We start from the raw sequence: 15,285 nt of genomic DNA, 5'->3' as shown, positions 1-15,285 counted from the left end.
TATGTTTAATGGAACTCTTTGTGTTCCAGCGGAGCTTTTCGCGTTCCCGGCCCACAGACCCGCCGGTGGCTCAGCGCAGCCTGCGGCTGCCGTTCCCCCGCCCGCCTCCAGGCGGCGCCGCGCGGACCCCGCTCCCCCCCGGACCGTCTCTCCCGGGCTCAGCGCTCCAACCGGCCCTGCGGTGCCGTCGCACCCCTCCGCCTCTGATTGGCTGCGGCACGGCCCACGTGACGGGAATGGCGACGGCGATTGGCCGGCGGGCGAGGCCGGTTTCCCGGGCGACGGGGCGGGCGCCATGGCGAGCGTCCACGAGAGCCTCTACTTCAACCCGATGATGACCAACGGCGTGGTGCACGCCAATGTCTTCGGCATCAAGGACTGGGTCACTCCGTACAAGATCTCGCTGCTCGTGCTTCTGAGCGAGCTGGGCCGCGCCGGGCCGCAGCTCGGGCTGCTGGAGCGGCGGCGGCTCAACCGGCTGCTGCTGCCGCTGCTGCAGGTCGGGGCCGGGGCTGGGGCCGGGGCTGGGGCCGGGCTCTGGAGCCGGCTCTGGGGCCGGGGCTGGGGCCATGGGGGGACGGGGAGCGAGCCCGAGGGGCTCGTTGCGTTTCAGTCTGTCGCGACATGTCGCTTTCCTCCTCAGGGCCCTGACATGCCGCTGTCGCGACTGCGCAAAGTCATCGAGGAATCCTGCGCGCACATGGCCAGCTCCGTGCTCGTCAGGTGAGCGCCGGCGCCGCCTCCGGAGGCCCTGGAGCGGGGCGGGGAGGGGCTGAGCTGCCCGAGGATTGCAGGGAGCGAGCCAGGCGGAGGCCGAGGAAACGCCCACATGGCCGGGTTGATCCCATCCCACCCCTCTTCGGGTCGCTGTGTTCTGTGTTGGAACCATGAAAAGGCCGCTGCTGCAAGCGACATCTCGGTGAAAGATGATCAAGCCGTTAAATGCACAGTGTGTGTCATCTTTGTCTATCCTGGTGTGTACAAGTGCTTGGAAAGAGCACTATAAAGAAGTGCTGGTAGAAAGAAGTGCTTGGCAATGTGCAAATGTATAGATGAAGGAGTCAAATTGATAGCAATTTGTTTCTGCAGTTCTCATAAACAGGTTCTGAAAGGCACATGCACCAAACATTGGAGCCACCTGTTTTAAAGTTGCTGTGATCCAGGAGATCTGTTTTGGTGTTAGTTAATGCACTAGACAGCAGCAGTCTAAAAAAAATCAGCCTCTTCTGGCTTCCCAGTTGTTTTGGTAGAAGAACAGCAATCTAATTGTTATTAAAAGAACAAAAATCAACCCAAAGCTGATGATTCTGTGAGGTATTATTAACATGTCATGTGTTTTGATTTGGCCGATGGGTGTAAATACCTTCTGTGCCTAATGGATTAGCTGCCACTTGGTTCTGTCTGTCTTTACTCATCTGTCCCTGAAACAGGAGGTTTTATTTGGTGTGTATTATTTATACCCCAAACAAATGTGGTTTTCTTTCCCTCTTTAGGTTAAAACTCATGGCAGAAGGAGAATTGAAAGATATGGAACAATTTTTTGATGACCTTTCAGATTCCTTCACAGGGACAGAGCCAGAAGTTCATAAAACAAGTGTAGTAGGTAACTAATTGTTATCCATGAGCTGTATTTGATGTGATACCTGTCATTGATGTAACTGACTCAGGACACAGCTTTGGGTTTGTTTTGGGGATGTGTGAGGATGGCTTAGTAGCATCTTTCTCTTGCTCAGGTGTCTCCTGTCACCCAGTAATTCTGTGCAGTTCTGGCTGATCCTGACATTTCTTTCTGGCATCAGAATCACTAAATTAATACCAGACTGACACCCTGCAAAGCTGAGTTTTGTCAATTGTTATGCTGAGCTGAGGCAAAGTGAGATGAAATCATGCAATTTAAGCTTCTGCTGGTTATGATTCTGATTTCCAGCCCCCTCTCTGAAGCAGCAGCCTTACAGGTAACAGCCATTGCAGGTGTTTTCCTTTGCAGGGCTGTTTCTACGCCACATGATCTTGGCATACAACAAGCTTTCCTTCAGCCAGGTCTATAAACTGTACACTGCTCTTCAGCAGTACTTTCAGAGTGATGACAAAAGAAATGGACTTGATGAGAGTGATATGGAACTGACAAACACAGAAGAACTGGAGGGGAAGATGGAGAAAGAAGAGCTTGACATGCCTTTAAGGTGATACATTGATGTTAAAGTCTTTCCCACTTAATCACTCATAGTTCAGATTACTCCTGTACACATCAGAGGCAACTTAATCTTTGTCGAGCTCCGATGTAACTCCTCTTAATCCTTCCAAACTCCACGAGTGCTCACCCAAGCCCCGTGCGTGTCCTGCCACTAACGGCTTCACCTGCCTGATTGAGGTGTGGGCTGCTGGGGTTCGTTTAAAGCCTCACACCCCGCCTGAGCTGGGCTCTGCGTTCCTTTGGTGCCACCGTGTGGTAACACTTGTCAATAGCAACGGTTCTGCTCGGTGGCTGGTAAAATGGCAGTATCCTGTCCTCAAGCTGGCTGAGGGAACGGCAGGCTGCGGGCCAGATGCTGCCCACGGTTCCCTCGTGCACAGCCCACTGCTGAGTGACTTCTCTGATTGTGTGTGATGTGCTAAAGCCGTTGGAGAGGTCACTTTTGCTTCCAACAAGGAAGAAGATTGCTTGCCTAGGAAAAGTTAAGCTTGATGGGTTTGGTTTCTCTTTTGCCCTTCTCTAAATACAAAACTCACATCAAAAATGAGAAGCAAATATTATTTTCTTTCACCCACAGAAGAAGTGCTCCACTGTAAGAATCATCCTAAAAGCAAGTTCTGCCTCCAGAGATTTAAAATGTACTTTCTCCAGTGCCTCTGTGCAGGCTGTGCTGCAGCATGAGTCAGTTCACAGCTTTTGGAGGCTGGATGCTGTAGTCACTGTCTTTCCCTGACATAAACTTCTGTCTGCTCTGGCAGAACAGCTCCTTTCTGGAGTGGTGTGTGTGGCCAAAGTGCCAGTTTGAGCCCCAGATCTTCTGCCTGGGGTTTCCAGGTGTGTTTAGAGTAACTTTCATCTTGACCACGGGCTCTGCAGGTTGAACCAAGCAGAGTGAAGTCTTTTGGATTGCTAACTTTGACGTGGTAGATTTTATTCTTTATTCAGTTTTCTCCTTTTAGTTTCATACTTTGAGCTATAATGTCTCTCAAAACCTCATAAAGCAAAAGTGTGGGGTGGCTGATGAAGTATTTTCTCCATTTCATTGCCCTTGTTTCTAACCAGAGTGCTTCTTCTCAGGGAAGAAGAGATATCTTGCAGTGGGCCTCTTTCCCAGAAACAAGCAGAGTATTTTCTTTCTCAGCAGGTATGTCAGTTCTGGATAATGCTGAGCAAATTCTCCACAAGCTTCACCTTTAATTTTATCCACAGTATCAGACATGATGTTTTCTTAGCTCTGTTAAAGATTTGTTGATGTCTTGTGTGTGGTTGCTGAGTATGAGGGCTCAGGGCTGAGAGTGTTCTATCTTAGACACATGATGGTAATTGATACTGAGAAGGTCTCTTCTGACTGCTTGCCTCAGATTTGATGTGTGGGAGCTGTGCACTTGTGGTGATTATTCCAGGTGGTAATTACAAAATAGAGCAGAAACACACACAGGCACCAATGTCAGTAAATGCACTGCACTGTAATAACATGAAGTACATGGAATGTGTGATGTTTCACAGACACTTTCAAAACTCAAAGTAACTTCTCAGTTCCATTAGGTCCTTCACTGTTAGGGGTTGCTGATCCAGTAGCTGGTTCATGGCAAAGCTCCTGCAGCTCCCATGACCCACAGTGCAGGCAGTGTGGAGGCTGAGCATGCTCTCAGTTATCCTGTTCCTCTCTCTGGCTGATGGGGATGAAGGTCCATTAGTGTGAAATATATACACATGTTCAGTCTCACGTGTGCTATCCCTATTCCACCAGTAACTGGGTTTATACACTCAGTTTATGGAGTAAGTGGCCTCTGGATTGTCCTGGATGCAGTTGCCTCCAGCAGAAAGACAGGGCATGTGTACAAATACAGCTCTCAGTTGACCCAAAGGCCTAACAGTCTCTCCATCACTTGGGATCTCCCTGGTTGGCCTGGACTTCCTCCAGTTGTCTCATTTAGAGAAATATATCTGGCCCAGTCTTACAGCCATTTCAATACTTGGCTCTCAAGCTGCTTACCCTACTTTCTGCCCAGTCCAGCTTGGTGTTCCAGTGACAGGCATCCTCAGGTTTGCTCTGGTTGCTGGCACCAGGCACACCCAGGCCTCTGTGACCTGTGGTCCCCACTCCAGTTGCTGGCACCTCAGGCACACAGAACCCTGTGATTGAGCTCCAGTTGCTGGCACTCCAGCCTCCCTACACACATGTACAACAGGAGACCCTTCCTCCAGGAGCAGAGTTAGAAGTGGATTTGAATGAGAGGACAAGTCAGGCTGTGGTGATCTGGTGCAAGGTGTGGATTTGAACTGCAGTGACTTTCTGTTACACTGGGTTTTAGCTGGTGGGATTGATGTGGAGTATCTGTTACCATATGGGTTTTTTCCCCCTCTTAATTAGATTATGAAGGAACCAGGATGTTTAGGAGAGTTCTGAAATGAGAAGTCATTTGATTATCCAGTAATGCTTGTTCTAGTAACAAATGATTGTAATTTGTTACTAATTGCTCTACTGGCTGAAGCAAACTCTGGGTTTACCTTCATTTAGTTTCCTGTATTTTTTTGTGGGAAGACCCATGTAATTCCAGTGAGTGATCTGTTGTGTTAGTTCTTCTAAGAGAAACTTAGACAGACTTCTTTAGGTACTTTTAAACAGTCCTTTGAATAAGCTTTTCTTTTACATGGTCTCTCTGATCTCTGCAAAGTGGATGCTGTAATAGCATAGAATTAAACTGTCAGTGATGTTGCAGCATCATAGTAGACAGAGCTGTTAGAAAATCTTCTTTAATGTTCTCTCCAAGCAGATAACAAACTGACAAGTGTGTATCAAAATAGATTTGCAGCTCTCCAGTGTGAGTTACTTATCTTACTTGCAGTTTTCCACTTTTATTCCAGGCCTCTTTACTAAAGAATGATGAAACAAAGGCTCTTACTCCAGCATCTTTACAGAAGGAGTTGAACAACTTGTTAAAATTTAATCCAGACTTTGCTGAAGCAGTTAAGTATCTTTTTAAGTATCTTTTTCTTCATGGTTGTAAAGGGATTTCTTATCTCTAAGATGGGATTATTTGGGACTAATTTATTCTATCTTGAAATAGCAGCAGATGATAAGAGTGTGAGGGAGTTGCATGGAAGTATTTAGTAATTCAGACTGAAACTCCTGAAGGTACACAAAGCCAAGTGCTTCACCATATGTCTAGCTTTTTGCACAGATAGAATCCCTTCATTTTGGTGGGCCTCAGTGAGCACATTCTTGCTGAGCTAAACCTAAAACTTGTTTCTTGTGACACAAGTTTTCCTGAGACATTCCAGGCCTTGTATTCCTACAGTTTAAAAATCAATATTAAGTGCAATACCTGTTGATTGTCTTTACTGATGTTCACTCTGGTGTTTAATAGCCTTTTATACTGAAAGCAAGAGACAGCTCGTGGTGTGAGTTGGTTCCAAGCCTGTGCTGTGAACGTTTGCCCTGTTCCTTGATAACTTATTCTTGAGCAAGTTCCATGAGTTCTCAGTCAACTCTTTCCTGCCTCCCAGGAAGGAGACTCTCTTCCTCCCAGGAGGGAGACTTTCTTCCTCCCAGTAGCCCTGTGCTGAGGTGTACAGGATTTTCCTTGCTCTTACTTGGCTCTTATCTCTGAAAGGGCTGCCTTTCAACCTTCACAACCCCAGAAGTCCTCTCCAGTCCTATTTGACTCACATAAAGGATTGTCCTGCCCAGGCCTCAATACCAAGAAGAAAATACATGGTTTTAGCATCTCCTTTCTATCTGCATGATGTTTGGAAGCCATGCTCATGCTTCTGAGTATCTTCCTAAGTACAGGCACAATATGCCCCACTTAGCACATAAATACAGGGATTCTACCCCTGTGGAGGCCTTGGGCTGGGTGGGATAACCCAACAGCCTGTGAGACACCATTTGGAAGATCTTACTGGGGAAAACAACCAATTCAATCCAAGATTTAGAGCACTTCTGTGCAGGTCATCTCAGTATCACTGCACCTGCTGGCCAGGCACTTCCCTGGCCGTACAGTTCAGTGCAGTTGTTAGCCAGCCTTTCAGTGAGAACACACCCAGCAGTTACCACCAACTTGGCTGAAGAATTCTCTGTACTTAAAGCTGGTTTTTGCTTCATTTTTCTTTTTAGCATTATTTAAGCTACCTAAATAGCCTCAGAGTACAGGATGTCTTCAGTTCCACACACAGCCTCATTCATTATTTTGACCGTTTGATCCTCACCGGAGCCGAGAGCAAAAGCAACGGGGACGAGGGTTACGGGCGCAGCCTGCGCTACGCCGCGCTCAACCTGGCAGCGCTGCACTGCCGCTTCGGCCACTAGTGAGTGCTGTCTGCTGCCACCTACAGCTCATCTCCCTGTCAGGCCATTCTGCAAAGCTCCCTTCAGGAGAAGGGACTTCTGTCTGATTTGGTAACTGCTGGGGATGGGTTGGGTCAGGAATTGGGTTGGGTCAGCCAACGTTTGGCTGCTGCAGTGGTTTCCTGAGGATTTAGGAATGCTTTCCTAAGGATTTAGGTTCTCCATTGCTGTGTTCCCATGACCTTATGCATCATGTAAAAGGACTGGAGATGAGGAAGCCATCTGCAAAATGGAGAGCGACAACTTTTCCTGCTCAGGCAGATACGTGATGTTGTCCCTGTTCAAACAATAACTTGGCACATTGGCATGCACAGGGCTTGAAAGCCCACTTAGGGGTTACAGCTGCATTTCTGTAGTGGCTTGTAGATGCTCTCTTGCTTATTATCCTCAAGACTAGAATGTCCTGCTGAAGTGCTGGGAGGGAAATAGAGGCTTTCTCAGCAGGTCTGTTAAATCACAGTTATCTCCAGAGGGTGATTATGCAAAGTTTAGATCAATATTGCTGTGTCCTGATGCTGTATTTTAAGCACTGTGGGATATTCACTCATTCTCCCTTTTTGTTTGCTGGTAGCCAACAGGCTGAACTTGCCCTTCAGGAAGCCATCCGAATTGCACAGGAGTCTAACGACCACGTTTGCTTGCAGCACTGCCTGGTAAGGTGGCTGTGTGGAGATGGAGGTGAGGTCACCTCTGCCTCTGTTACCTGAGCCTTTGCTCAGTGAACTGTTGCAGAACTGCTCTTACATTGTATCTCATGGAAGGCATCAGCAGTTTCAATCTGACTGTGCAGCAGCGGGGTGATGCTGCTCCTGGCAGATGGGTCACCCAGAGCTCTGGGGACATCATGGGATGGTTTTGTCACAACTCAGAATTACTTTCTTAAACAAGAATTGTGATCCCTGTCTAGTAAGATCTCAGTACTAAGCTCAAAGTTTAGTCTTAGATGTTCTAAAGAGACAAAGAATTTCAAAGGATCCCAGCATGGTGGGGTGGGAAGGGCCCTGCAGAGCTGCTCCAGCCCCAGCCCCTGCTACAGCAGGTTCCCCTGGCTCAGGGGGCACAGGAACGTGTCCAGGTGGAGTTGGAAACCTCCCGAGAAGGAGCCTCCACACCCTCCCTGGGCAGCCTGGGCCAGGGCTCCCTCACCTCACCACCAAATGAATTTTCCCCTGTGTTCCAGTGGCACTTCATGTGTTCCAGCTTGTGCCCATTACCCCTTGTCCTGGCACTGGCCACCACAGAACAAAGACTGACCCGTCCTCTCCACAGCTGCCCTTTAGGGATTGATCAGCATTGATAAGGTCCCTTCTCAGCCTTCTCTCTTCCAGGCTAAACAGCCTCAGGACTCACAGCCTTTCCTCATCAGAGAGATGTTCCAGTCCCCTCATCAGACTTCCTCCTCACTGTCTGTTGGATTCTCCACTTTAGAGCAAATCAAGAAGAGGAGAGAAAGACTTAGATGTCTCTGTGCTTTGTTCCATAATTAACGTTACTGTTACAATGAGTTGGCACCAATAGGATCCAGCTCCTGAGATCCTGCTTTCCCCAGTGTTTCTGTGCATTACTCTGAACCTTGTTGAGCCGGTGCCCCAGCCCACCTGCACTGCTGAGATGCTTTGCTGTGCAGTGTTTAAGGGAAGTTTCCTCACTCTCATATTAATTGTGCAGAGTGGTTTGTGTTTCCAGTCAGGTTTTTGTATGTAAGAAGTTGAAGGTGCTACAGCCATCAGCTGTTTGCAATGAGATTGTAACTGTTTTTTCCTTGATAGAGCTGGTTGTACATCTTGGAGCAGAAGATGTTTGATAGCTGTGTTCTGCTGGAGCATTCTGTAAACAAGTCTTTACATTTTGGGTTGCCAGTAAGTCCTTTTCATTCATACTTGGTTCTAGGACACGCACATGTGGTGAGAGGAGTGGGCACGGCAGGGATTTGGGTTTTGTGGCTGGTCTGTTCAAAATATGGAGCTGAATTTAAGCAGATGTACTGTAGCACCCCAAATTGTAGCTGTTTCTATTATTTTTACTCCTCATATTAACAAACCAGAGTTGAGTAGCTTTAATGCCAGGGCATTACTGCAAAGCCCACTGGGTGTTTTTGTAACCTGTTTGTTTTTCAGACACAAAAGCTCTCTGTGGCTACTGGCCTGGCCCCACACACCATTTCTAAGGCCTGTGGCACAATCTGCTGGTGCTCAAGGGAGGTTCTTACACCTCCACCTTCCCTAAAACTGATGCTGATGCCTCTGGCAGGGCTTTGAACACATGTTTACTTGTATAGCTCTGTCCCGGCTGTGAAATCTCGCAAGGCAGCCCTACCCCTAGGTAGTTTTGTGCTCTGAACCTGCTGGCTGTTTATGTTTAGCTCTGTCTTCCCCAAGATCTGCAGTCTCTTTATTAAGAAAATTGTTCTAAAAGGAACTAAAGTGCTGATGCTGGGAGATGAGAGCAGATATGGCCTCTGGGTGGGGAAGGGGAGGGACAGTTCTGTGTTTTCACAGCTGTTTCATCATCTCAGAAGTCCAGGTTCAAGTCCTGTCATCCCCTTTCTTTAAGCCTTCTGTGTGGAGGAGTGGAAATTACCTTTCACATCTAACAAAATGGCATTCACATATGTGTGGGTGTGCATAAGTGGGTATTTAAAGAGCTGCCTGGAGCAGTGTTCCTTTGTCTGTGCTGAATAACATCATCTCTTTTTCTTTGGGATTTTTCCCCTTAGTTTAGAACTCTTCCTTCAGTGTCATTTGCAAGTGTCCCATACCCTATTGTCTGTCTTCTTCTTCCCAGTACCTTGCTTCCCTGGGAATACAGTCCTTGGTTCAGCAAAGAGCTTTTGCAGGAAAGGCTGCCAACAAACTAATGGATGCCTTAAAAGATTCAGATCTGTTGCACTGGAAACACAGCTTGTCAGAGCTTATTGATATCAGCATAGCCCAGAAGACTGCCATTTGGAGGCTCTACGGCCGCAGGTATTTGGTTTCTCTTCAACTCTTGGCTTAGCTCACCGTACATCTTAGGACATAATGCATTCTGAGTTATTTATGTAGGTGTAACAAGTGACTCTGTGTCTCCAGTGCACTCAAATCAAGCAGTCAGGCTGTGTGGTTCAGTACAGGCTGGCTGCTTTTCCATTGTCTTGTGTTTCAAATGTTATACTGGAGAGGAGATTTGGCTTCCATTTAGTGGTGGCAAACAGAGCAGAAGTTGTTCCTGTACTCCCATTTTCAGCATCTCTGTGCCTAGACTGTGTGCAGCTTCCAGTATGTAGCACTTGATGTGCCTGCACAGTCCAGAATTCCTGGAGAGCAGTTGTTTTACAAGTTTCCATTCTCCCCCAGGCCTCTGGCATAGACTGTTGTCATAACAAGACCCTAGATTAAAAATGGTTGCTGTTTGTTGCCTGAAAGCTAAAAGATGTTTCTCTTACACAAGTACCATGGCACTTCAACAAGCCCAGACACTGCTGAGCATGAACAGCCTGGAGGCTGTGAGCGTGGGTGTTCAGCAGAACAACACGGAGCCCTTTGCAGTGGTGCTGTGTCACCTGGCCGAGCTGCACGCCGAGCAGGTGAGCTGCACGGCCTCTTGCACCCCGTGGCATTGGAGGGCATGTGGGTGTTATTGACAGAGAGGGTGAGACTTGGCTTGTGTTTTGTTCTGCCTTTGATGTCTGCACTCAGAAGATGCAGGCTTTGGCTTGGCAGGCTCTTTGCACGGGGGTTGTGTTGCAGGGGAGGCGCTTGCTGTGGTGTGTGGGAATCTCAGTGCTGCTTCTGTGTTACAGGGATACTTTGCAGCTGCTGCTGAGATAATGAAACACCTAAAAGAAAGATTCCCTCCCAACAGCCAGCAAGCACAGGTAGAATATTGATAATGTAGCCTGTCAGTTATGGAACTATTATACAATAGGATCTGAATTCTTTCCTCCATATCCCCTGGGCTATACATTTGCTGGTTCCACGTGGCTCATGACGTCAAGGGAAGCCACATGACAGAAACTGTTCTCCAAAAGCATGAAAAAGATGCCTCTGTTACTTTAAAAGTGGCCAGACGTTTACCTCCCCATCTGTTTAAATACAGATGTAGATGGCAGAGGAAGATACATCTCCTTTGTGAGCACAGGCAGGAATTAAATGCTTTGCATCGATTTGGAACTTCAAAGTTCTGTTTAATTAGTGCTGCTTATCTTGATGTGTTATGATCCAGAAATAACTGGGGGAATGAGCTGTTTTTTGTGTGACTTGGAAACACGTTAACACATGAGTGTGAAAAAGAATATTTACATTGAAGCGTTCAAGATTCCATTAAATATAGCTTGGGCCTTCTCTTTTCCCTGTAGAACAAATCTATTTCAAAGCATTAGTAATGATTTAAGTGCTTTCTTACTTAAAATGGAGTCAAATAGGTGACCTTTGGTATTGAAACATTAACCCAGACCTGTTGAGAAGAGTAATTTTGTTAATCAGGTAGTTGGACACTGGAGTCACTTGTGTCAGGACAAATATTCATATATTTATAACTTAAGTTCTAGCTCAGAAAAATGAGCAGGCACAGCTTCTGAAACTTGTTTCTGGATGTTCTTTGTTTAGCTTTGGATGCTGTTTGATCAGAAAATACAGTTTGAGAGAGCCATGAATGATGGCAGATACCATATAGCAGATTCTCTTGTAGCAGGCATCACAGCACTGAGTAGCACTGAAGGTGTGTACAGGTAAGCAATGGTGACTGCACACAATTTCAGGTGTGTCCCATGAAGATAAGGAAAAGAATTTGGCAAAATGATTGCTGGCAATCACATGTGCTTACATGTTCTTCCCTTCCCAGAACTGATTGCTCTCATGGAATGAGCACTACAGGGTAAACATGAGAGTATGTCCTGCACTTATCATTTCTAGTTGTTTCTCGGGGTGTTTTAAGAGCTGGGGTAGCACTGCTGAAGTCAGACTGATTCCAGAGCTGTAGAGCTGTTGTGACAACACAAAGCACTTCATTAAAATCTGCTGAGGTAACTGTCCTTAAACCTAAACACACAGCAGGCTTTGGTGTCATCCAACTGGGGAGCCCAGGCCTAGCCTGAGCTTCAGTGTCTTCATCTGTGTCCTGGCTTCTACATCTACTAAAAGGAATAACAGGGTTTTTCTCTGACCTTCATGGATCCTTCTTTCTAAATGAGAATGACAAGGCAGAAATAGAGTTAAAACTTGTTACTTGGTGAGTATGAAAAATAACTTACTGCTAAAAGCAATTCCTGGCTGCTTCTCAGTGAGGCTGAACACCTAAAGCACAGCCAGTGTCATCAGCTGGAAGATGAGTATTCAAGCTGTGGGACCTGAGGCTTGTCCTTCTGCAATTGGACTGTTTGTGATTTTCCTGATCTTTAAATATTTCACTTGGTGTCAGGGTGCAGGGTGTTTGGACCCATCCCTTCCTGCTCTGTATTTGTGTCTTATTTCCATGTTCTTGCTCTTTCCCTGTTGCTCCATATCCGTGTTGGCTTCGGCCAATTTTATCTCCTTTACCTCATACCTGTTTTTCTTACAAATAATTCCTTGTGCTTTCTAGCTTTCATGCCCTCCCACTTCTGCTGCCTGTTTAGCCTGTGTTTTTGGCAATCCCTGTTTTCCACCTAGAGCTGTTTTATGCATTTGTCATAAAATAGAGACTCGTTTCACTGTGTTCTGAGGAGCAGAATTGTATCTAAACCAGAAACATATCATCAGTGATGTTTTCTCTCTACCACTGCAGAAAAGCCATTGTATTGAAAGCCCAAAATCAGATGTCAGAGGCACACAAACTTTTACAGAAATTACTGATCCACTGCCAGAAAATCAAGAACACAGAGATGGTGATAAGGTAAGAACGTGTCACATTCAGGGTATTAAACCACTTTGCAGTGATTGGCATCAGCCATTTCACTTTGCCTGCATTCAGGTTACCTGCTGTGATCTGGGGATGACAAAATAATTTCATTCATTAATTGTGGCCTGGAGGAATCCTCAAAATACTGTGGAATTGAAGCCCAGTCCTCTCCAAAATGTAAACTGAAAGGCAGTAAAAGGAATCAAATCTCCACAAAGGATTGTGGAAGAAGGAAATGCCACCTCCAAAACAATAGGAAATGGAAATGTATGTGTCTAATTGTCCCTTTGTGCTGACCTTCATAGCAGTTACAGGACTGTTTAATCCTTTGTGTCTGAGCAGCATCTCCTCTTCAGGCTGTAATTGGATTCTATTGCACATGCAATGATGTAATTCCTAATAAAATCACTACCATTAGGGCTGGAGTAACTGTTTGGGAAACAAGTGGCTGTTTTTTTTTCATCAAAAGCAAAATGTTTGTCATTCTTTCCCCCCCTCACTTTGGTTAGTGTCCTGCTGTCAATAGCGGAGCTCTACTGGAGATCCTCCTGCCACACCATAGCGCTGCCGGTCCTGCTGCAGGCTCTTGCCCTCTCCCGAGAATACAGCCTGCAGTACTTGGCTTCTGAAACCCTGCTGAACTTGGCCTTCTCCCAGGTAGGTCTCCTTTGTGTTTGCACAGGGGCAACATTGATTCTGGGCATCTGGTACCGTTTTGACTCCTGTGAGGTTTTAAGGACACAGCCCTGCTGGCGTGAAGTTAGTGATTCTGCAGAAGATGTGTAGTTATGTCATATAACAAATTGTCTCTGCCTTCATTTCTTCAGCTGTTATTCTTTCTGCTACTGTTTTGGTTTTCCAGTAGCAGTTTGGCATGTATTGGAGTTAAAAGTGATGCGTGTATTGGAGTTCAGTGATATTGTTTGTTCGGAGCTGACAGAGACGTTGTCAGTGCTGACTGCAGTGGAGAAGCCACTGATCATTTCAGAGAGTGGCTCATTTCTACTCAGAAGTTTTGATTTAAAAGAAGATGATGAGGAAAAATGTTACATCCGTGTCTGTAGCGTGTTGTGTTCTTGCAAACAGATGTGGTTTATGTTGGTCTTCTCTGCAGAAGCTGCTTTTAGCAGTGGTTTCCACTATTAGACCAGCAAGTATTTTGTCTTTCAGCTGATCCTTGGCATTCCTGAACAAGCCCTGAATATTCTGCACATGGCAATAGAACCTGTCCTGGCCCACGGAGCTCTCTTGGACAAAGGCTGCGCCATGTTCCTGGTGGCCAAATGTCAGGTGGCTTCTGCAGCTTCCTACAGTCCCCAAAAGAAGACTGAAGGTAGTGTGAAGAGTAATTCTCCTCACTGAAACTTGGGAGTTGAGAAGTGCAAACCAGTTATACACATTGGAGTGCTGCTGCACAATTGCTGCTGAAGTTGAAGTGCTGCAGCAGAGTGTGTTACCTCGTTACCAGACAGCAGCAACTCGTTTGGAGTTAGCTTTTGGACAGATGCAGTGTTTATAATGGCACCTTGTTTTGCAGCAAAGGCCAAACAACAGAAATCGGCTCAACAACCATGTTGCTAAGACACAAATTGTTTTGAAAAGCTGAAGGATTTCTAATTGGGCTCCTCAGGACTGAGCTGTATTACTTGGAGGTTTTACTGTGACGTTATCACAAAGATGACTGTCTCCCTTTTTTCCCCCCACAGCTTTGGAATCTGCTCTCCTGAATCTGAACGAAGCCAAGGCTTACTTTGCCAAAGTGGACTGCAAAGAGCAGCTCAGAGATGTTCTCTATTTCCAAGCCCGGCTGTTTCACACCTTGGGCAAGACCCAGGACAGGAACAAATGTGCCATGTTGTTCCGGCAGCTGCACCAGGACCTGCCAGCCCACGGGGTGCCCTTAATCAATGCCTTCAAGTGATGTAGAAGAGATTAAATGATGAGATTTGTTTGTTTTCTTGGGGCTTGGGTTGGTTTGGTTGTTTTTTTACACATGCCTATCAAAGTAAGTGCCAGTAAACGATGATCTTCTGTTGAACAAACCTGGGTTTTGTAATCGCTGCAGGGAAAACACGGGTCTCCACCCATTTCACTTGTATTCTGTACTTAACATTAAGAATAAGAATTGGATGGGGACAAGAAAAAGAAAGAAAAGACACTCTTGACTGTGTTATAAACACAGTGAGGGGAGCAACACAGTCACGATGAAATCATATCTGTTCTCAGTGGTGACATTTTCCGAGTCAATGCTGGCTTTATGAACACCAGGGTACAAAAATGAGGGGGAAATGTAGGCGAAGCTCCTTTGTGCTCATTTTAAGTGGTATGGAATAAGGAGTCTCATTTAAAACCTGGCCTTGTGTTCAACCTGTCTACAGTCACTGTTTACACTGTAAAAACAGATGGTGCTGGCAGAAGGGAGAGAAACCAGGATTCAGTTGGAAAGGTCTAATGGTGCAGAGCCCTGGCGTTGTCGTTACCTGTGTCCTTGTGCAAGGGGGGGCTGAGAAGAGTCAAGATGCTGAAGAAGAGCCTCAGCTGAAACGTTCCTGTTGCCTTCTCCCACAGGCACTGTGTAGATTTTACCTGAGCTGGATTCCTGGGTGAGTAGCTGAGGATCACAGTTCAATTTGATACACAATTAGATCCTTTTGGAAAGGAAATTTACTTTCAGGTGTGAGGGTTGTGTTTGGGTGAGCATCAACCTTGGGGCTGGGGGTGCCTGTCCTTGCACCTGTGACTATATAAAAGCTGCATGTTGCTAGTGTAAACACGTGGAGGTGCTGTGCGAGGCAGGGCTTGATTAAACTGGGACATTGCTACCCATGAGAATGCAAGACTTGATCTAAACTGGGCTCCTCTGCAGCCCTGCCAGGTCAGGCAG

The 15,285-nt window shown here is 46.4% G+C and overlaps 1 protein-coding gene across 2 annotated transcripts; it reads left to right on the top strand.

Annotated features, from left to right (window-relative positions):
* The first annotated feature begins 280 nt into the window (after positions 1-280).
* ANAPC5 (anaphase promoting complex subunit 5) lies at positions 281-14,443 on the top strand. Of its 2 annotated transcripts, XM_062009719.1 has the most exons (17): positions 281-499; positions 644-723; positions 1,494-1,603; positions 1,988-2,183; positions 3,272-3,338; positions 5,063-5,164; positions 6,315-6,505; positions 7,117-7,198; positions 8,315-8,404; positions 9,330-9,511; positions 9,975-10,110; positions 10,327-10,401; positions 11,132-11,253; positions 12,288-12,395; positions 12,911-13,058; positions 13,572-13,734; positions 14,108-14,443. In XM_062009719.1, exons 1-17 carry the CDS (start codon positions 296-298, stop codon positions 14,320-14,322), a joined length of 2,271 nt encoding a protein of 756 aa, XP_061865703.1. In that variant the 5' UTR covers positions 281-295; the 3' UTR covers positions 14,323-14,443. The 2 variants fall into 2 exon arrangements, with proteins under 2 accessions (XP_061865703.1, XP_061865704.1); XM_062009720.1 differs by lacking the exon at positions 281-499 and having other exon boundaries at positions 656-974.
* The last annotated feature ends 842 nt before the right edge of the window (positions 14,444-15,285 follow it).

The sequence above is a fragment of the Colius striatus genome, chromosome 17, assembly GCF_028858725.1.
Source record: "Colius striatus isolate bColStr4 chromosome 17, bColStr4.1.hap1, whole genome shotgun sequence".
In the NCBI taxonomy this organism is placed as follows: Eukaryota; Metazoa; Chordata; class Aves; order Coliiformes; family Coliidae; genus Colius; species Colius striatus.
This window is presented reverse-complemented; position numbering and strand designations above follow the sequence as displayed.

Excerpts from the sequence above, each read along its gene's own strand:
- ANAPC5 (XM_062009719.1), top strand. The coding sequence starts at position 296 with ATGGCGAGCGTCCACGAGAGCCTCTACTTCAACCCGATGATGACCAAC. Across the intron at positions 724-1,493 it reads GCCAGCTCCGTGCTCGTCAG|GTTAAAACTCATGGCAGAAG; the intron begins GTGAGCGCCGGC and ends TTCCCTCTTTAG. Across the intron at positions 10,402-11,131 it reads CCAACAGCCAGCAAGCACAG|CTTTGGATGCTGTTTGATCA; the intron begins GTAGAATATTGA and ends TTCTTTGTTTAG.